The 22,410-nt window shown below is 34.8% G+C and overlaps 3 protein-coding genes across 7 annotated transcripts; 1 reads left to right on the forward strand and 2 right to left on the reverse strand.

Annotated features, from left to right (window-relative positions):
* The first annotated feature begins 686 nt into the window (after positions 1–686).
* LOC105789088 (FCS-Like Zinc finger 14) lies at positions 687–3,961 on the forward strand. Of its 4 annotated transcripts, none has more exons than XM_012616318.2 (2): positions 687–1,420; positions 3,368–3,961. In XM_012616318.2, exons 1-2 carry the CDS (start codon positions 915–917, stop codon positions 3,477–3,479), a joined length of 618 nt encoding a protein of 205 aa, XP_012471772.1. In that variant the 5' UTR covers positions 687–914; the 3' UTR covers positions 3,480–3,961. The 4 variants fall into 4 exon arrangements, with proteins under 4 accessions (XP_012471772.1, XP_012471771.1, XP_052483584.1 ...); XM_012616317.2 differs by lacking the exon at positions 3,368–3,961 and adding an exon at positions 2,579–3,048; XM_052627624.1 differs by lacking the exon at positions 3,368–3,961 and adding an exon at positions 2,525–2,669.
* On the reverse strand, positions 3,022–11,703 carry LOC105789087 (biotin carboxylase 2, chloroplastic). The gene is made up of 17 exons (XM_012616316.2): positions 11,494–11,703; positions 11,340–11,402; positions 10,763–11,088; positions 10,436–10,577; positions 9,524–9,622; positions 9,365–9,421; positions 8,643–8,714; positions 7,793–7,882; positions 7,398–7,457; positions 5,112–5,297; positions 4,925–5,017; positions 4,761–4,842; positions 4,322–4,428; positions 3,945–4,020; positions 3,594–3,640; positions 3,448–3,510; positions 3,022–3,361 (listed from the first exon to the last, which is right to left on the reverse strand). The coding sequence occupies exons 2-17, from the start codon at positions 11,388–11,390 to the stop codon at positions 3,299–3,301; spliced, it is 1,614 nt and encodes a 537-aa protein (XP_012471770.1). The 5' UTR covers positions 11,391–11,402; positions 11,494–11,703; the 3' UTR covers positions 3,022–3,298.
* A 9,207-nt stretch (positions 11,704–20,910) lies between these two features.
* LOC105789089 (uncharacterized) lies at positions 20,911–22,111 on the reverse strand. 2 transcript variants are annotated; one of them, XR_001132225.2, is made up of 3 exons: positions 21,593–21,843; positions 21,265–21,494; positions 20,911–21,108 (listed from the first exon to the last, which is right to left on the reverse strand). XR_001132225.2 is itself a non-coding variant. In XM_012616321.2 (3 exons), the coding sequence occupies exons 1-3, from the start codon at positions 21,922–21,924 to the stop codon at positions 21,083–21,085; spliced, it is 423 nt and encodes a 140-aa protein (XP_012471775.1). In that variant the 5' UTR covers positions 21,925–22,111; the 3' UTR covers positions 20,911–21,082. The 2 variants fall into 2 exon arrangements, 1 of the variants encoding a protein (XP_012471775.1); XM_012616321.2 differs by having other exon boundaries at positions 21,265–21,329; positions 21,593–22,111.
* Between the last annotated feature and the right edge of the window lie 299 nt (positions 22,112–22,410).

Below are 22,410 nucleotides of genomic sequence, written 5' to 3' on the forward strand. Positions count from 1 at the left end.
TCAAATCAATTTAGTCCCTGTCCCATTAAAAAAATCAAATCAATCCAAATCGGAGTTGACATTTACTGTATAAAAATGTCCTAAAAATTATATTTTTCAATTACAGTTAAATTCCAAACAAAATATTTCATTTACTGAATAAAAACTTTAAAAATATTAACTTTGTTAAACAAAAATTATATTTTTAAACGGTACATGTTAATTCTATTTCAATTTAGTATTATTTAATTTTTTAATAGTACAGGGACTAAATGGATTCATTTAATAATAAACGACTAATCTAATAAGTTCCTGTCAAAAGGGACATGCCACGTACATTCACTTTTATAAATAGTTATAGGTATATTATAGATTCGAGTAAATTACATTAGTAGTCATTCAATTATTAGTATATTTTTTTTGTCACCTAACTATGAAAAGTTATAAAATGGTCATCAAACTACTAGTAAATTTCTTTTTTGGCCACCCAACTATGAAAAGTTTATTTTTTTTATCACTAGTCGAAAAAACTCAAAAATCCAAGATAATTGAGTAACAAAAAAAAGATAAAATTGAATAGTTGAGTGATAAAAAAAATACTGATAATTGGGTGACCATTTCGTGATAAAATGGAAACTTAGGTGAGTATTAGTGCAATTTACCCTGTGGACTAATGCAGCAAACTGTTTATATTGCGCGTGCGAACCCAGAAAGAGGAGGAGAGAAGAAGAGAAGAGAGAAAGGGTGATAAACAGAAGAAGGAGCGCTGATTGAAACAAGCCATCCTCTCTTCTCTCTCTTTCTCTTCAGAACCCAGTCTCTTAACTTCTGATTCACTACTTTCGTTTCTCTCCTCTTGGGGGAATTAGGGTCCAACAACCCCCATGAATTTAATCCCCTCCCAACAATCTTAGGGGCTGTAATTCTCCTACAACATGCATAATTTTTATGGAAAAAAGAGACCCGCCATCAATCTCAACCTCTTCACGTCTTTATCTCACTCTTTTTTCTGTCTAAACCCCACAAAACCCCCAAGCAACTTTCAATATGGTGTGGTTGGGCTAGGCATAGTAGCAGCTATGACTGATTCAACCCATACACACCAATCTATTTGCTTTGCTCCATCCCCAAGATCCACCCCCATACCTATAGTCTCATCTGTTAAAGCAGCTCCCAGTTTCGGAGGTGGCTTTAACTTGGAGAAGTTTGATGAATTATCTGACAACGACACTAGTGTAATTTCTCATTTTAGCGATAATTTGATCAAGAATCAGTTCGGTTTTGGAGATGACAACAAGAATTGCAGTGGGTTTACTGCTGCTCCTTCGCCTAGGAAAAAAAATATGGGTCAGTTCAAGAGGGAGTTTTGGAGTGATGGCTTTTTGACTTCTTGTCATCTTTGCAAGAAGGAACTACATGGTTTGGATATTTTCATGTACAGGTATTAGCCTCGCTTTTTTCATCTTTTAATTGATTTAAGTTTTAAGTTTTGATTCTTGATGATGTTTTCCAGTTGAGTGTTTTTTTTTCCTTGTAATTGAATTGATGCTTAAAATGATCTGATGATTACTTGGATGTGATTCTGTATTTGTTTTCTTGGGGTGCAAATGCTTTTATTCCCCGTTCTGAGTAGAGAATAGAAATTAATCTTTTGGTCAGAGCTTTACAGTTCATTCTTGTCTGTTGTAAATATATCTAAGATCCAATGGTGTATGTGATTTTATTGGAAATACTAATCTACCTAAACTGGGATTGATTCTAGCCCCAAATCAGAGTAATTCTGTCAATGGGGGGCTTTAAGAACGTAGAAGAGGTAGGATGGCTGGTTGGTCATATCTAGTATACATCCTACATGGACGGTAGTTGAAGTCAGTGGCTCCCCTCCCCTAGGTTCCGCCATCTGGGATTGTATAGTAAGCTGTCTGTAAGTTGCAGCCATTGTGCAAATGTGTTACTGGAAGTTGTGTTACGATTCTGTGCTATGATAACAAATATGAATGGCAAATTTGTTCTAGACCTGAACACTGCAGATGTATTATAGTGCTTGCTGTATATTTGAAGTCACTACGGTATGCTAACTTTTTCTGCTTTATCAACCATCACCATTGGGGATATGCTTGATTTTGGTTTTGCCATTCCTTTTGTTCCATATGATCGTGTGAATTGTTACTATTTCCAATGGAAGATGAAATTGAAATGTCATAAAATTTGGATGTTGCTGTTTCGTGGTTCCAAGTTTCAGTATGAATTTGCTCAATCACTTTTAATTGTCTTGGGAGTGTTTTGGCTCCTATTTCGGGTATGAAATGTCTTTGGATGTCAATTTTATATCAGTTATTGACTGCAGTCAATCTCTGTTGAGTCTTCTAGATGGAAAACCTTTTTGGTAGTTGTAGTTGGACTCAAGGAGAAGTGTAAATATTTGGAGACTGAGGCCTACATGTCAGTCGGATATTTATTTGACCCACATAGCACTTAAATGAGAATTTATAACCCCAATTGCTTGAGATATTTTTTGACATATAATAATGGTGATGACATAAAGCTTCTGGGGTGTTGATTTTCTGCCATGAATAAAATATCTGGTTGGATTGGGCAGAGGGGAGGAAGGATTTTGCAGCGCGGATTGCCGTGACAAGCAAATTAGAAGTGATGATCACAAACAAATATGTGCGCTTGATTGCTCCCAGTCTTCCCCACACGTGTTATTTTCCGAGGTCGCCGCTGCATAACTTCTACCACTGCATCATACTTAATGAATAAACAAACAAATAAAGGAGATGGGCAACTTGGCAGAATTTTGGAGGCTTTCCGTTTCAGTTTCAGCATCTCTAAGGACAAATAGATAGATGATACTTCCTTGTCCATTCTGAAAGAGAACTTATTTCACCAAGCTTTAAATCTTATCGTATGTAGGAAAGGAAAATCTTAGTATAGTTTTTGTAGTCATTTTAATATATCCCAATGATAGCTTGTAAAAATATAATTCCTCTTCATTTTGAAAAATGTATCCATAAAATCTTGAAACTTAAATGACTAATATATCAAATTCCGGGTTTTGGGGATGTATATTCCAACCACTATGAAGAAAATTATTAATTGCGTTTCAAGAATAACACGACAGTTGAAAAAACACAAGGATAATAAACGATGTATTAGAATGTCAGCTGAACAACAGGATCTTGATGAACCCCATGTCCACGAATCACCAATGAATATGAATGACTTATCACCTACTAACATTTCCAACAAGCTGACTGCTACATGGCTTATACCAGTATGCTGAAGAAGTAGAACAAGAAGAAGAATACTAAACCTTCTAAGCGGTCGCACTCGCACTAGTCAATTCTTTGGCAGCAGTTGCTAATACCATTTTCTGTGGCTGCAGGCACACAACAAAATCTTTAAGCTCTTTGCATTTTGGAACTACTTATCTACATAAGGGAGAGATTAAAGCAAAGCAAGTACCGCGGCCAACTCTTCTTCATGTTTTGGAATGAAAGCAGTGTCAACCTTTCCATTTCTGAAGTCCTGTGAAGTGTTGCATGTTAGATTAAAAATTGTGAACCTTGATGTATAATATTATCCAACACACAGAAAATAGCACCACCAACCTCAATATCAAGGATGAGTTTATGGTATTCAATGGTTGTAGGAACCCCTAAAACAAAACAATAAAAAGAATATGGATTAGGATATTCTTTGAGGGGTAGAGTTTTGCTGGATAACAAAACCAGACTGAACAAAGAAATTATAGCAACCCCTTTTGGTGCAAACATATTCGGTTACAGGCATGAAGCACCAACAGAAACCACACTGATTATGGTCAATGGGAGATGCTGAGAATCACTTTTTTCTAGTTAAAGGTTTCTTCTGCCATGTCCATGCAACGTCATGTATGTGACCAAGATGTAAATGATAAAAAACAACAAAGCTGAGTAAACTCTTAGTCAATAACCAAGTACCTGTAATTACAGTGTCATCAAGAGCCCTTTTCATGCGCTCAATTGCTTTTTCCCTTGTTGGAGCCCATACGATAAGCTACAACAGAGTAAATAGTTAGAACAATGTCAAAGCTAGAAAAGCGGACTCATAAGCATGGTCATTTTCAAACACAAAGATCAAACATGAATATGTTAACCTTAGCAAAAATTGAAAGATAATTCAGTTTACTATATACACCTTGAAATAAGGACAAACTATGGTATTCTTATTACTCTTTCCTGAAACGAGGTTTTAAGAATTCCCTTCTCTTCCATAATAACTTTTTTTGACCTCCTGAGTTTGCATTGAATTGCTCATATATACATAATCTTAATAGTATAAGACAGATATTACAAACCTTTCCAAGTAATGAATCATAGCTTGGAGGAACTACGTAATCAGGATAAACATGGCTATCCATTCGAACAAATGGGCCTCCAGATGGCAAGTATGATGTTATTCTCCCTGTCATTAGGAATGCAGAGCAAGTGTTTAAAATATCAAACTATAGACAAAGTCCTTTCATTCCCTATTCTTTTGATTGTTTGAAAATCACATCCTATAGAAATTGAGGTAAGAATTATGAGAGTATAAACTTCAAAAGTTTAAAACATAAAAGAAGAGAAAAAAGTACAAAATATATTCTCTAATGTTAATATAAGCATATGAAAGCTTGTAGTACAGCATAATGGAAACTTTCAAAGGCAACACTATAAAGGCTCTGATGGTAGCAAGTACCAAAAATGAACCTACTGCAGTAGTAATTTAACATGAACACTAAACATAGATATGCATACCTGGCCCAGGTCTGAACCCTTTAAATGCATCTTCTGCATTGATACGACATTCAATTGAATGCCCTCTGAGCACAATATCTTCCTGCAAATCATTATTTATGAGCAGTTGAATACAATCGTGTTTGATGCTCCAAAACTTTTAGCTGAAACATTTCATTTCGTACCTGTTTGTAGTGAAGTTTTTCTCCCATAGCTACACGAATTTGTTCTTCAATCAAGTCAACAGAGAAAATCATCTCTGTTACAGGATGCTCCACCTGAGTTCATTAGATGAAAATACATGATTAGCAGTGCTTCTATTTAATCCACTACTAGATAATTCATGAATCAGAGTTCCCAGTCCTTATTAACCTGGATTCTAGTGTTCATTTCCATGAAATAGAAGGAACCTCTTTCATCTAAAAGAAACTCAACAGTTCCTACACCAATGTAACCAATAGACGCTGCCGCAGCAACTGCTGCATCACCCATGGCCTTCCGCAACTCTGGAGTCAATGCTGGAGAAGGCGCTTCTTCTAAAAGTTTTTGATTACGCCTCTGTATAGTAGGTCACGTTAAACAACATTTAACATCAATAATCTAGTTATCTTTCTATTAACAATCAAGAGGAAAGTGGGGAAAATAATGTTCTGCTGCCAAAAGATTGGTATATTTAGCTTATCCACATACTGCAGCAAATATTTGAGTAATAGTCACCAGTCACCTTGTAAGCATATTTGCACCGTTTAAGAGAAGGAAGCAATATTTAGAGGCAATTATCACGACTAAGATGCTTTAATTTCCAACAGGAAATGGTCATAGATCTGTTTGAAATCAGAGTTGATAATGCCATACAAAATTAAACTAATTTGTTTTCATGTTTATGATTTCAGTTTTAAAACTTTAGCTACTTTCTTCTATAGAGGAAAATTCACAATTTTCCAAGTTATGCATCCAAGGGCTAACATGTCAAGTTCAGATTTTCTTGGGGGTATCTAGCCGGAAAGTTTTTCCTTGAGTCTAAATTGTTATTTAGGCTCCATTTAGGTGTTACTTTGGCTACTTATTTTACTTTCCTAAAGTTGGTATAAAATATAAAAAAAAATACTAAAAGAGAAGAATATATTTGCTCATAATGAGTAGAGTTCTAAATGAAACCTCAATTTAAACAAAGTCATCTCATTAACAGTAAAATCATGTTTTTCGTTACTAATGGAAATCAAAATTTATCTTCTAATTCTTCAAGAATTTGCTTACCTTTACAATCAAATGTACTTTTTGCTTTGTGTCAAAACCAAGTAGCAAAAGTTACAACCAAACAAAACCTTCCCTTTTTACAGGATAAAGTTTCCCGTAGGCATCCTAATCTAATAGAATCTAGGATCAACAACAAGCTTTTGCAATGAGTCATTGAATTTCATGTGCTCTCCTATTACTTTCTCACTAGTTTAAACTTTGAAGTAGGAATCCAAGTTCTAGTAGATTTAGTCCTTGACTAGAACCATCATAATTGAGATTTTTAGATTCCAGTATGGTTTTGATAATTAAAATTTTCAGTATGTTGGTTTATCTAGGAATGAAAGTCCAGAACCAGTGATCTTTATTCATCCAAAAGTATAATCTCTTTCTTAAAACTTTCAACCCTAATTCTAGCCCCAAAGTTCCTTTTAATTTCCAACAGCCAAACACCTCAACTAACTACTAATATCTCATTCCTATTGTCTTTGCTTCCCGGAATGTTAGAGCAAACCATTCTTCAGTTTTTCCATTCTTTCAAGAAAAAACTCAATTGATTCAAACCCAATTTGATTCCTTAAATCCTAACCCTAATTCTTACAAGAGCCACAAGTCTTAAGATTCCAACCCCCAGGCAAGGCTTTTCAAATATGTCCTACATCACAAAGAATTGAAGGAAAGGAGAAACTTTAAAAAATCCAAACGAGTAGATACATATAGTTTTGCCCTTCCATTGAACTTCAGCATTCAAGTTGAGTAACCTTTTTCCAGTGCATTTGGTTGGTTCGGTTTCCATATATTAATAACGAATAAACTGACTAACCTATTAAAGTTAAACCAAACCAACCGACTCTATTGCCAAGACCCAAATAACTGAGCCAAAGTTCAGTTTGGTTTGATTGGTTTTTCTGGTATTGAGCTTTTCTATTTTTTTCCTTTTTAAGATTTCTTTATTTATTAAAAACAGAAGTTACCACTGTAATTATAAAGTTTATTGAGATTATGTACATATTTATACATTAGATTTCTCTTTTAGATTAATTAAATTGATTAAAAGTTCTAATTTTAGTTTTTGGGTTGGGTTACTTGGGAATTTATTTAGGTAATTAGATTTATATTTTTAGTTGAGTTGTGTTGGATTTTATTTGGGTATTGGGTATGTTAGGGTTTATTAGATAAAAATAATAATTAGTTCATTTGGTTTGCAAATTCAATGCCAAAAACGACCAAATAAACCGGAAAACCAACTAAGCTGACTAATTTCAGTTAACTAGGTACAATTCACTTCAGTTTAATCGGGTTGACCCATTTTGTTCTCACCCCTACTCTTTTCTACTTATGGTTAAAAGTGGTTTATTTATGAATTGGTTTGAGGAGACAAGATGTAGTTAAGATAGAGAGAAGTAAGCATGGTAACAGTACCTGGATACTGCAATCGCGCTCACCAAAGTGAACAACATTACCATATTTATCTGCAAGAACCTGCAAAACCATAAAAATAGTGAGAGAAAATAAAAAACTTGCACGTAGTCTATACTCTAGCAGAGAATATGAAGCACAAGGCAGTACAGCTTAACCATAGGTCAATACCCAATTAATGCCATAAGTCTTCCAACAGACAAGGCCATCAATGATAGCAGAAGGAAATAAAAGCATTTCTCCCAGATCATGTTACATATTACAAATTATATAACGTTACCAAGAAAACATCCTAGCCATAACAGGGCACAAAGCATTCTAGTTCTCCAGAATTACATTCCTAAGAGTAGTTTCAGCTCATGAAGAGATGGGAAATTATACAAGCAAGGAGTAATTACCTGGAACTCAATGTGCCTAGGATTTTGTATGTACTTCTCCAAATAAACTCCATCATTTCCAAATGCAGCAGCAGCTTCACTTTTGGCTTGCTGTAAGATGCAGAAAACAAATAAAAACTGAGTACATACATTTCATTTAGATATTGCATACTCCAATCTTTTTGAATAACATTAATTTATTAATTCATGAGATCTAACTAGTATTTTATGATATACATGTAAAATAAGCTGAAATTTTCATGTCATAAGTATATAAAATATTGTTTTGTGAATTGATGCAAAATGTCAAAAAGTCTTGAGTAATTATTTAGTAGAACAAAGAAACATTCCAGAGAAAACAAAGGTTCTTTTTAATTAGTAAATGAAATCTAGAAGAGATGGGATAGGATTAGAAGCACTAAAGATTTGAGAAAACAATATTTAATGTTACTAGGGTTTCCCTGTGTGTGTGTGTGAGGGAGGGAGGGAGAGATAGAGATAGAAAGAGCTAAGTCTTTTTTCAGAAAGAGCTAACTTTTTTTTTTCTTTTACTTTGCTGTCTTCCAGTGGCTTTTAGGTTTGCTTCCTTCAGGAGTAGCAAAATACTGCCTAGTGACTTTAACCATTCCTAGCAAGGGGATTTGGGCCTATAGGACAAGATTGCTAAATACCATTCTTAAAATGAAGGCACTCTTTACTGAGTCCTTTAGTTTGGTGGTATGACAGGGGTCCACATAAGGTAAAAGAAAAGAGAAGTCGCGACTCATGAGCCAAATGTAATTGACATGTTTAAATAAATGACGCACAACTAAAAGCTTCTAAAGGGAGAAATGTCAACTAAAATAGGAGCAATTGATATTTGAAGTAATACCTGTAGTAACTTCACAAACTCATCAGGTTCTTTAGCAAGACGCATTCCACGCCCTCCACCACCAGCTGTGGCCTTGAATAAAAAAGAAACAACAAAACATGTAAACTATTAAAAGGTTACTGGATAAGACAAATTTCAATGCAGCTTCACAAACAACAATATCCTCTTGACATTCAAAAATCATATTTCATAGCTTCATTTTGGCAGTAAATGTCAGTAAAAGAATGCAAGATTCTTGCTGCATCTTTTAATAGAGAAACACAATTGAACCACAAAAATGCCTTGCAACAATTAAATCCTAATTATGTTCAAAAACTGATCAATAAGAGGTCAGATTTTGCAATGATTTTAAAGAAGTTACAACCTGAGCAAAAGCGAGGTTTGTCAACTCTATGAGTGGAAAGGCTTCAAAAACCAAGAAAGTCTTTTCTAACGAAAAAATGAACTCTGCTTTACATTAATGTCAATTCTCCTATGAACAAGTCTGAAATAATTTTAGGGTTTCAGGTTGCTTTTCTGACAACATGCACATCCAGTAGATCTGTTTCCATTTGAACAGTTAATTGAATAAACAAGGAAAAAAAATAACCGGAAAACAAAACAATTTTTCTAAACAAAATCTATGTTAGCTAGAAAAATGCCAAATTTCCATGTTCAGACAATAAATTATAAAGATAATAGACCATATGTTGATTGTTATTGTTAGAGAGCAGAATAATCACCTTGATCATCACAGGAAAGCCAATCTCATGTGCTAGCTTGATTGCTTCCTCTGTACTCTATGATAAACAGAAAGTTAACCATGGAACTGCAAATTGACCGTATAAATGCTATGTTTGAAGTTTCATATACTGATACAAACAGTTCACCAAATATAATACCTGTAACAAACCATCACTTCCAGGAACAGTAGGAACACCTGCATTCTTCATTGTTTCTCGGGCAGTTGATTTGTCACCCATAACACGAATACTGTCAGGCTGCCAAAGCATAGCAAGATTCATTCTTCGAATTAGGAATGAGGATGAGAAAAAAAACCAAAAGGTATACAAGCTAGAAGAATGAGCTAAAAGAATAACAACAGTGTCTACTTTAAGACAACCACATACATAAACTTAGTCATTCACTATGCATTTTAATACCAAAACGAATTAAAAGAGAAAAAAAAATCTAGCCACAAAAAAAGGATACCATGTCTAGTGATCTGCTTGCAACAGATAATTCATTTTGTATTGGTCAATTTTGATTAAATGCTATAAGCAAGAAAGAGAAGAGACTAAAATAACTGCACAAAACTAAGCCATAAGATTCTGCCAAACATCAGTCCTCCAAGCCAATGTAATGTTCTATATCAAAAACACCAGAAGTGAAAATGTAGGGTAAAAAAATTGGCAGCAAAGCCAACAGCAACAGATTAAAAAAGAAAAAGGATGTATCCTCTCATAAAAGATTTATGAACTGCATGTAAACATAACTAACTGAAATGTGTAGTGATACGTTTAGAGCAAAATTTGCTTTTAGTATCCATTTCAAACCTGAGAACACTTCTATATTCTGGAAGCTCCTTAGTAAGCATATAGTTAATGTCATTATAAGGTATCATTTTAGTACCAAACTAAGGTTCATCGGCCTCCTTAGAAAGATCAGGTTGCAATTCTAAATATCAATATCTTATCCATCATACAGACAAAGTATTATTCACATTCATTAACTCTGAACATGAAAAGCCACACTGAACTAGTTATTCCAATTAATTAGAAAAATAATAAACGAATTAATAGTTGAGTACTTACATTAGGCCCAATAAAGTTGATTCTGTGATCTCTGCACATCTCCACAAAAACTGCATTTTCAGCAAGGAAACCATATCCCGGATGAAGCATAGTACAATTACGGCTAAGTGCAGCAGATAGGACATTTGGTATCAATAAATACCTGAACAAAGACAGTTCAACATAAAAATTATGCTGTTATCAACTTATCACTGATAAAACTGAATAAATGCATAAATGTAGGAAGTAAGAAGCAAAATTTCACAGTAAACATCGTTGGAAGAAGCTAAGATAATTATTATAAAAGCTGATTAAAAACCCATAGAGGCTTAAGTTATAACTACGCACGATTGACTGCTTGGTGCTTCCCCTATGCAAACTGATTCATCAGCCAATTTTACATGAAGTGCATCCTTATCTATGGTTGAGTAAACAGCAACACAAGGTATTCCCATCTCATGAGCAGTTCGGATTACCCGAACAGCGATTTCTCCTCTATTTGCCACCAGGATTTTCTCAGCACGGCATGTGGCACCGAGGGCTCCTCCACGTTTACTGGATTTACATCTAACTTGGGTTACCTGAGCTTTCTGCCTAGGAAAGTTGATCCTGCTTCCCACCTTAAAGGTACATTGGAAACTCCTACTACTTGTATTTCTCCGCAAGAATAAGCCCTTCAATTGGAAAACAATAACATTAACAACACTTGAAAATAAAAGGAAGGCATGTCTATGCTTAACAACATCTGAAAAGATTGGAGCTTTAGCAGAATGGAATCCAGGAAAGTAGACCCAAATTTCCAAAACCATACAGAAGAAAGAATGAAATCAAGTTCTTTAGAGAAACCATTTAAGCATCCAACAGAAGGAACAAAATGAAGGTTCAAAAACAGAAAAATCTGATTCCAAAGAGCAGAGAAATTTACAGGGGGTGAGGTGACGGATTTGCACATAGTCATGGAAGAATCCAATGCCATAGCGACAAATGCCTGCAATAACAAAAACCCATTTAAGCCACAGTCAGCGCACAACATAGCTAAGCATCAGAACACAGAGAAGGAAAGCTAGAAAGAAAGATACCAAAGAATATGAGCTGAAGAAGAATGAGAGAATGAGGTGTAGTGAAAGAGAGAGTGAGTGTTAAGGGAATGGAGATATGGAGAAGAAGTCGATGGAAACGAGGCTTAGAGTTACTGTCGGTACTTGATCGATTTCTCCGCCTAAAATGGTTGGGGACATCAGCCCACACCTCCCTCTGCTTGACTTTTCCCTACGGTTACTTCCTCTGCGGTTCTATCTGTCTTCCAATGACTTCATCCCACGTTTACATTTGCACCCTATTGTCCCCACCAAATTGTCATGCAGATGACCAACCCACGCCACAACCACAATTACCGCATTCACGGTCTTTCTCATGGAGCAAAAAAGTTGGTTAATCAATTACCGCAATCACTTATAAAATTATTTAATTATTATTAATTATCTTAATCTAGATTAGAAATTTAAGCAAGATTATCTTCATATTAATAATTTTTTAAAGGAAAAACTTGAAACCTCATTAACCACCAAACAAAATCAGTAGAAAAGAGGAGACTATCTTTACCCAAAGCCAACAGGCTTAATAAATTAACTCGAAGGTGACTCTTCTTATTTCCACCTGAAACATTAGACTAATCAGGAAATAAATAACATATTTGTAATAAGAGGGGGGCAAATAACATGTTCAGAGTAGCTCGCATGAGAGGACACAGATTGGAAAACAGAGAAAACAACCTTGAAGTAACAAACCTGACTCCAAAGCATTAGAATTGCCACAAGAAAGGGCGTGCCGAAGGCATTGATTGTCGGTTTCCAGTACAATCTTATCTAAGCCAAGAAAGAACCTCACCACCATATAAGGGTCTACAACACTCTTCGTAAAGCCAGAAACGACGAACCAAGTCACTCACAGCATTCTGTGCTACTGCATCCCAACCAATGCCGTTATTGTCTACGAAAACAGCTCCATCAATATTACATTTGAGCTTACCCAATGAGGGCTTACACATGTAACAACTCGATTTGTATGCGATGTCAGAAAATACAATTTCGAAACTTCATTTTTGTAAATCAAGTCTGTAAAGGTAAAATAGAAATATTTACGGAGTTATTATGAAAATTTATTGAAGATCAGTTAAGTACTTTAATCGACAAAATTATTAATTAAAGCTCAATGACTAAATTATAAAAGTCCAATCGCTATTAAATTTTAAGTTAAAAAATACTTAGGGACCTAAATAATAATTATCCAAAAGACTAAAATGATTAATTAACCAATTTTATGCATGAAATAGTGGATGGTGATGATGATTCCATTTAGTTTAAAATTATATTAAGTATAATTAATTAGTTAAAATTTAGTTTAATTAAAACATTAATTAAAGTATATATATAATGGTGAGTGGATGGAAAGATGAACTGATTCATCCTTCTTCCTCCATTGTCCACCATTAAAGAAAGAAAGAAAAGGAAAAAACTCAAAGTTTCGAGCATCATTCGACCATTAAGATTCTTAAGTTAACCAAGTTTTTATCTTTTTTTAATTTTTATAGATTCATAATTATGAGAGCTTGATTTAGTTAGCCGATATATTAATTTGTTCAATTAGTTGATGTTTAACAAATTGTCATTAAAATGAAATTGATGATTTTGAGTTTGAGTTTGATTTGAAGAAATTAATACTTGGTAAATCTAGATTATGATAAGGACTAAATTAGAATGTAAGTTAAACTTATTAGATAACTTTATAACATTCGAGACTAAATTAAATAAATTGAAAACTATCATGAGATTATGTTGTAGGTGAAAAGTATAAGGTCCCTAATGAAAGAATCACTACACCAAAACAAGCTTTTAGCGGCGCTTTTTTAGGCCTTTAGCAGCGCTTTTTAGCGCCGCAACAGAAGCCGCTAATGACTGCGCAGCTAACTTTAGCGGCGTTTTTAGAAATAAACGCCGCTAAAGGTGTTGGTCTATAGCGGCGCTTCAAGCACAAACGCCGTTGAAAACTAAGACCTTTAGCGGCGCTTTAGTGGAAGCGCCGCTAAAGATCAGGGTCTTTAGCGGCGTTTTTGCGAGAAGCGTCGCTAAAGATTAAGGTCTTTAGCGGCGCTTCGACCACAAACGCCACTAAAGAACCAAATCTTTAGCGGAGCTTTTATTAAAAACGCCGCTAAAGGCCAACACCTTTAGTGGCGTTTTTTAAAAAAACGCCACTAAATTTGGCTGATTTGTAAAATAATTTTTTTTATATTTTCAGCACTCCTGTAAAAACAAATCAGAAGAAATCATATCTAAACCAGCCAAAAGTAACAAATCTATAGATCAGTAAATAATATAATAAATATCAATAAATAAAATAAAATTCGTATTATTCTTACAAAAATGTTAAAAGTTAAAATGATAATTAAAAGTCAAAATTGAAGTATATTTACACGATAGTCTAAGGCGGTAATTGTATTGCATTCTTTGAAACATCTTCATCATACTCTGAAGCTGCTGCTGGAGTTCATCGAACTTTTGACGCTGCTCTGCTTCCCTCGCTGCAGCCTCTACTTCCCTCGCTATAGCCTCTACTTCTCTTGCTGCCGCATCTGCTTTAAGCTGCTGCTGGAGTTCTTCATACTTTCGTTGAACCTCAGCTTCTCTCAATGTTGCATCTGCTTTAAGTTGTAGCTGGAGTTCTTCATATCTTTTTTGAACCTCAGCTTCTCTCGATGTTGCCTCCGCTTTAAGTTGTGTAATTTGCTCAGTTGTTGTCGCTTGCATTTGAGCCATCTGGTCTCTTAACCTCTGAACTTCAGCTTCAGCTCGACTCCTCGAAGGCATATATTGTTGCGAGCTAGATCCAAAATATTGGGATGGGTTAACAAAAGATCCTTGAAATCGAACCCGACCATATCTTTCAGGACCCTAAACTTCAGTGATAATCCGGTTATCAATGTCGTCAATATGAACAGAACTATCACTGGAAGCAATCGCTTCGTACTCCGCCTTTTTATCCTTTAATTTTTCCTAAAAAATAAATCACATAGTTAGGAACTCAATATATATTAAAAAATCCAATGCAACATAACTTAACAATATTTGCATTACAATAAATGAAATAAACCATTAGAAATTAAACACTATAAATAATTAAAACAAGTGAAATTGTATTAAGCAAACGTACCATAATTTTTGCAGCTTCAGGAGTCATAGGGTTTCCATCTTTCTTCCTATGTGTAATGTCAAAAAGTTGAAGGCGTCCAACTTTTTGACCGGACGACAATTCCTACAATACAATAGTAAAAATATTAATTGATAGAAAGTAATAAATATCTGCCAATATTAAAAAATTCAAAATACCTCTGCATGAGCTACACACGCAAAACTTTTCGACCCAGCTGTGTGAGTGAATTTTTGTTGCTGCCTACTATTTTTTCCAACTCGTTCATGATCTTACATTATGAAATTATTAGTACGTTAATTAGGAAATACTATACACCAAAATAATTACAAAATTTTATAAGTTACACATACCTCTCCTTTCTTCAAAGTCCAAAATCTAACGACCTCTTCCCACTGGTACCTCAGCATTCCCGGCGGGACATTTTGTAATCTCTCGTCGAGTGTTGTTTTTGTCTTAAAATAGTCTTTCTTTAAAGTGCTCTTATGGTCTCTCAATCTTTTTCCCAATGCCTTCTTTACATAAGCATTGGAGACCTCTAGAGCAAATCTCGCCTACAAAAAACACAACTTAAGAAAGTAAATGTAAACGAAACTTAAACCCAAGTATTATAAATGACATACACGTTTTGTTACCTTAATGTTATCGAGAGCTTGGTTCTTGTTACTCTCGGGCACTTTATACCATGACTCGAAGTTAATTGGCAACATATTTGCATTCCGTGCTAGAATGCCCATGTATCCTGCTAAAAGGCGAGCTTCTGATCCAACAGGCTGACCAAAGCTATTACTGGATACTTGGACACGCTCGACTGGATCTAGCTCGTATAAATCGCTCAGTACCGTACGTCCGCGAACTCTCCGCGTCCCACCAGTTTCATCTGAAAAATAAAAGTATTGTAATATACGAAATTTAAAAAAAATAAACAAGAAGTCAACACATATGTAAATTAAATGTTAAATTACTTTGAACTTCTATAGGTTCCTCAGGTGTAACCGGAACATTCGAAGATCCAATAGCGATCATTGTTCAAGGTCTTTGTTTGTTTCCTTGAGTTTGGAGTACCTTGAACAATGCGGTGAGATCGCACTTTTCTTCTAGGCATTTTATCTGCAATACAAATAAATTAGTTGAAAACTTTGTATACAATTACAACAATAATATAACATATAAAATAGTTGAAATATCTTCATTCGTAAATATAATTAGATAATGGTAAAAGCTTACTACATTATAATTCGTAAATATCTTCATCTGTATCTTGGCGGACCCATTGAAATTGTGTACTAGTACTAGGGATGTTTTCGTTTAAGTTCTGTTCTGGAAATGGCAAAGTTTGTATTCTGTCGTCAATGTCATCTATACTTCCACTGCCCATGTCAAACAAGTCTCTAGGGATGTTACGGAGTACAACGTACCAACCCTCATCAGTTGGATCTTTTGAGTAAAAAACTTGTTTGACTTGAGAAGAAAATACATACGGCTCATCAATCAATTGTTATCCTGTGTGAATCAATCGAGCGAAGTTCACCATTGTGAAACCAAATTGATCTTGCTTGATTCCACGTGTAGTATTAACATCGGCCCAATCACCTCGAAATAAGACAACTTTCCATTTGCCGTAGTAATCCAACTCAATTATGTCAGTAAGAAGTCCAAAATATTCCACATTTCCCTCCACAGGATTATTGTCCCTAGCACTAGCATAACTTGTAATTGAGGAATTAACAACTATTCCACAATTTTGCGTTCTCCTCAATCTCTCGTGATATTTTGTATGAAATCTGAATCCGTTTATGAGGAACGCACTATATCTTTTAACCACCCGATTTGGACCTTGGGAAAACCATTTAACTTCGCCGGTGATGTTCTTCCCACTCCAAACCTATTGAATGGAAAGTAAACTGAGTAATTAAAAATGTTTTGAGTAAATATTATTATTTGTCGGTGAAAGCTCCAATTACATACCGTTTGGCTTAACCATTCATGAAAATATTCTGTAAACAACTTATTGATATCTCGATGTTGTGTTATTCGAGAGCGCGAACGAGATCTCAATATTTGTTTGTACTCACTATGTTAAAAATATGTTCAGTTTGTTAGACTATAAACAATTTTTAAATGATGAATATTTATCAAATTTCTAGAACTTACTTGCGTAAAGGTTCCACTGATTCGTGGTGAAATAGAACATATCGATGTGATTGTACCCACGATAAATCATCTAATTCTGCAATTTCAACATTACCGATTGGTTCTCCAAAACTTTGGAACAAATAATTATCGGCAAAGTTATGATCCGTGAGTCCAGCATTTCTATTTGGTCTGTTCAACCTTGTTTCAACATCTTCCAAATATCTTGAACAGAAGGTCATACATTCCTCTGCCAAGTAGCCTTCAGCAATCGATCCTTCTGGATAACGCTTGTTGCGGCAATAATACTTTAATTTGGATAGGAACCTAAACACGATATACAACATTATCAAAAGTTGTAACTAAAGGCATATAGGTGAATGAAGGAAAATTTTAAAAATTGTAATTAATACATTTCTATGGGATACATCCATCGATAGAAAACGAGTCCGCCAAGAATTTCTTCATGCGGGAGATGGATTGTTAAGTGAACTATAACAGTGAAGAAAGAAGGTGGGAAGATTTTCTCCACGTTGCATAAAGTTAAAGCGGCTCGATCCTGTACCTTCTGAAGTTCTTGAACATCCAAAACTTTGCCACAAATGGCTTTCATTATATTGGATAGTTCAATTATACAAGACGTCACCTTCTTGAAATACAACATCGTGAAACAACGACATAAATCTTGCATCAAGATGTGATAGTCATGTGATTTTAGCGAATATAGTCTTCGATCTTTAACACTAACACATCGAGATATATTTGATGCATACGCATCTGGAACCTTTATATCCTTCAACACCATGCAGAACACTTCTTTTTCTGTCTTCGACATTGAGAAAATAGAAGGCGGCAACTGATATTTACCATTTGGAAGTGGATTCGGATGAAGATTAGGTCGAATTCCCATCTGAACTAAATCAAGTCGACTCTGAAGATTGTCTTTTGATTTTCCGTCTACATTCAAAATTGTACAGACAATGTTCTCGCAGACATTTTTCTCAATATGCATAATATCAAGATTGTGTCGTAAAAGGTGGTGCTCCCAATAAGGCAACTCAAAAAAATACTTCTTTTTTTTTTACAAGTCCGCCTCATTAGGATCATCCTCTTCATCGGATTTATCATCAGCTTCATCATTTGATCTTCTATTTCTTTGCGTGTTTGCCGGTTGATTTATCTTCCCATAACTGAAATTCATATCTTCCAACATTAACAAGATTTCAGATCCACTTGTCTGCGAATGAGCTTCTCTGAACTCTTCAGTACCGTCAAATGTCGAACTCTGAAATCTAAATCTATGATTTTCCGGTAACCACCGACGATGCCCCATGTAAGAGAACTTCTTCCCATTGTATAATCATTGCGAACATGTTTGTGCAGCACAACAAGGGCACGCATAACAACCCTTGGTACTCCAACCGGATAAATTGGCATAAGCGGGGAAGTCATTAATGGTCCACATCAAAGTTGCACGTAAATTAAAGTTCTCCTTTCTTAGCACATCGTATATCTCGACACCAGCCCATAATTATTTTAACTCTTCAATAAGTGGCTGTAAATAAATGTCGATATCATTCTCGGGCCATTTCTCTCCAGGGATAATCATAGATAAGATAAGGTAAGATTGCTTCATGCAAATCCACGGAAGCAGATTGTAAGGAACAAGCACTACTGGCCAAGTACTGTATGCAGTACTCATGATCTTGTAAGGATTAAATCCATCAGATGCTAGGCCAAGCCTCACACTCCTGGGATCGCTTGCAAAGCTTGGAAATTTATTGTCAAATGATTTCCAAGCTAAAAAATCTGCCGGATACCTTAATAATCCATCATCGGCTCGTCCTTCATGGTGCCACGTCATTGACTCTGCTGTCTTTGACGACATGAAAAGCCTTTGAAGCCTTGGTATCAGCGGAAAATACCGCGAAATCTTGACCGGCTTCTTTATTGGTTGTGCATCATTTTCATCGTCGTTCCCATCTTCTGTGTTTCTATTTATCCAACGGGATTCACCGCATATATGATAGCACTATTGGTTTCTCCGATCGCCCCAATACAACATGCAATCATTTGGGCAACTATGGATTTTGTTGTACCCAAGACCCAAGTCTTTTATCATTTTCTTCATATCTTTGCATGACTGAGGGATTTTTGCAAACGGAAACATTTCTCTCAAAAACTCTAACAGCATTGTCAATGAGTTCCCGGTCCACCCTCCCAAACATTTTAACTGGAAAAGACGAATGCAGAAAGACATTTTTGAAAATTTTGATCCCTCATATAGTTCTTCGTTCATCTCATTAAGTAGCGCGTAGAACTTCGCCGCTTCTGCATTCGGCTCTTCATGAGGTACACTTATTCTCGGTTCGGTAAAAGCATTTGCACCAACATTACAATCATCAGATGCCATAAAGTCAGTTGGGAATGGCGGCTGAAAACCATGATTGTGCATATTAAATGCATCCCGCAACATACCTTCCATGTCATCCCCTCCAACAAACTGATGGTAAGCAGTACCAGGATAAGATACATCCATCGTTGAAGAGGAGGTACTAGGCGGGCATTCTCTATGAAAAAGCCATTTTTTATAACCCCGAACAAACCCATCAACAATTAGATGCTCGTATACAACTTTTGCGATAATGCCAGTTTATGTTCACACACTTCTTACATGGGCAAAGAATCATGTTCTCTTGGCTTGCATATTGAAATGCAAAATTTAGAAAAGTCTCAACTCTGTTTCGATAACCGTTGCTTACCCTTGACAAATTCATCCAAGATCGGTCCATATCTCAATTCTTGAAGTCTGACGTTGACAATAAATTGCACGGGTAAGTTATGTATTATGTAAGCTATGTAAGTTGTGTATTATGTAAGTTATTATTATGTAAGTTATGTAAGTAATGTATTATGTAAGTTGTGTATAATGTTAGTTATCAAAGTTATGTATTATGTAAGTTATTTAAGTTATGTAAGTTGTGTATTATGTAAGTTATGTAGGCTATGTATGTTAAGTAAGTCATGTATTATGTAAGTTGTGTATAATGTTAGTTATCAAAGTTATGTATTATGTAAGTTATTTAAGTTATGTAAGTTGTGTATTATGTAAGTTATTATGTTATTATGTAAGTTATGCAAGTTTATATATAAGTTTATATTATGTAAGTATTTCACTTTTATGTATCTTATTTATAATTATTTTAAAATTATAAAATTCATTTCTAATAAAATTGAAATGTAGGATATATATCCATACCATATATGGGGCGATATATTAAAAATATAGGTTTTAATATTTAAAAATAACATTTACAATTATTTTAAAATTATAAAAATAATTTACAATAAAATTGAAATGTAGGTTATATATCCATACCATATATATAAATTTTAATATATATATATATAAATTTTAAGTAATGTAATATATTTAAGTAATGTAAGTTATAAATTTTTGTAAGTAATATATTTAAGTAATGTAATATATTTTAGTAAGTAATGTAAGTAATGTAATATATACTTTAATTTTAGTAAGTCATGTATTTAAGTAATATATTTAAGTAAATTCTAGTAAGTAATGTATTTAAGTAATATATTTAAGTAAATTTTAGTGATTAATATATTTAAGTAATGTAAGTTATAAATTTTAAAATATATATATTAATAATTCATTGACATTCATTGACAATTGACTGACAGTCAATCAATTAATCGATCAATTTATTGAATAAACATAGATTATTAAACATTAACATTCAATCAATTAATCACATATAACGTCGATAATTTATTCATTGACATAAAATCAAAAATCGATAATTTATTCACATTAAACCGAATAAACTAATCGCCCATAATTTATTCAATTACTCAAATATAAAAAGTGATTTAAGAATCATAATCTGAACTGTAATCACTGAATTTTGTCCAATCTGTTTTTCGTGTTTCATTTTATTTTATTTTATATATATATTTAAAATCATGATTTTTTCTTTTTGGGCTTGCCTTGGATGGACCCAATGATTGGGCATGTGGGGTGGATAATTGGGTTTTAAATATTTTAATTTTGGACTTGTTTGGGCTTTGGCCCATTGTTTTTATTTTATTTTATTTATGTTTTAATAATATTAATAAAACAATAAAATAAATAAAAATGCACACAAATAAATTACATGTTAGCCCCTGAATTTTTCAAAAATTATATTTTAACCCCATATTTTTGCCAAAATTTCACTTTTGCCCCAGAAACTTTGTGCCCTTTACAGTTTAGTCCTTCTGGACTTGTCAAATCACCCAAGCGGCAGCCGAGCTACTCCAGCAGCCTCCCTAGGCCATGATTACTCCTCTGCCACCTGAAAACAAAGAGAAAGGAGACAAAGTGAGGAGATTAAAAGGAGGAAATTGAAAGGGAAGAGGGGGGTTCATTTTTTTGGCAAAAAGAAAGAAAGAAAACTAAGAAAACAGCAGCAAAAAAATCAAACAAAAAAGAGCAACGAAAGGGCCCTCACCGCCGTCGCGCTCTCGCAACCACCGCCGTCGCACCGTCACCGTGACAGCACCACCACCGTCACCCCTACACAAGCAAGCCAAGCAAGAAACAAAAACAAAAAAAATTTCAAAGCCAAAAAGAAAAAAGGCAAAGAAATTCCCCCCAAAAAAAAAGCCCTCAATCCGGCCGATTGCGTCCACCGCCACCACGTCCGTCGCGCCACCAACATTGTCATCTCACCGTCGAGTCCTAAACGCAAAAAACAAAAACAAAGAAAAAACAAGCAAAAGAGAAAAAGAGAAAGAGCAAAGAAGAAAAAAGAAAAAGGAAAAGGGGGGAGAGCATACCTCCGTGCGCGCCACCGTCGGCCGTCGAACAAGGCGGAGAGACGTCGTCGGCAACACAAGGGGCTGCTGTCGAAGGAGAAGAAAAAAGAAGAAAAAGGAAGAAGAAGGAAGAACGAAGAAGAAAGAAAAAAGGGGGAAAGAAAAAAGAAGAAAAAAGAAAAAGAATTTTTTAAAAAAATCGGGCCGACCCGACCCGATCCGGGTCCAATCCGACCCGATCCGGTGACCCAACCCGACCCAGCAGCAGCCCAGCTCAGCAGGCCCAAAGAGAAGCCCAAAAAGAAAAAAAAGAAGAAGAAAGAAAGCAAAAAAAAAAAAAGGTAGCAGGCCATTTTTAGCAGTCCAACGGCAGGCCCATTTGCGCACCAGCCCAGGCCCAGTGTAGCCCAGCAGGCCAGCACCAGCAGGCTAGGCCCACAAGCACCAGCCCAGCAGAAGCAGGCCCAACTGGCCGGCCCAGCAGAGAGAAAAAAAGAAAGAAAAAAGGAAAAAGAAAAAAAAAGAAAAAAAGGGTTTAATTTGTGTAACCCGTTCGACGAAGCTTGTGTTTTGAGATCTTTTCGGTAATTTCGTTTATTCCTCTTTTAATTTAATGCTCGTATTTTTATATATTTTTGTTTTAATATTATTAGTATTTTATGTATTTCTATATTTTTGTATTTATATTTTTAATTTAATTCAATTTTAATTTTAATTTATTTTAAATAATTTTAATAAATAAAGAAACGAATCGATTTAACATAAAATCGTTGATTTCATCGCTATGTTGGGTGAATATCACCGGTTTGCGTTAAACTCGATACGTCATTTTAAAAATT

Source organism: Gossypium raimondii, chromosome 2 (genome assembly GCF_025698545.1).
Source record: "Gossypium raimondii isolate GPD5lz chromosome 2, ASM2569854v1, whole genome shotgun sequence".
NCBI lineage: Eukaryota > Viridiplantae > Streptophyta > Magnoliopsida > Malvales > Malvaceae > Gossypium > Gossypium raimondii.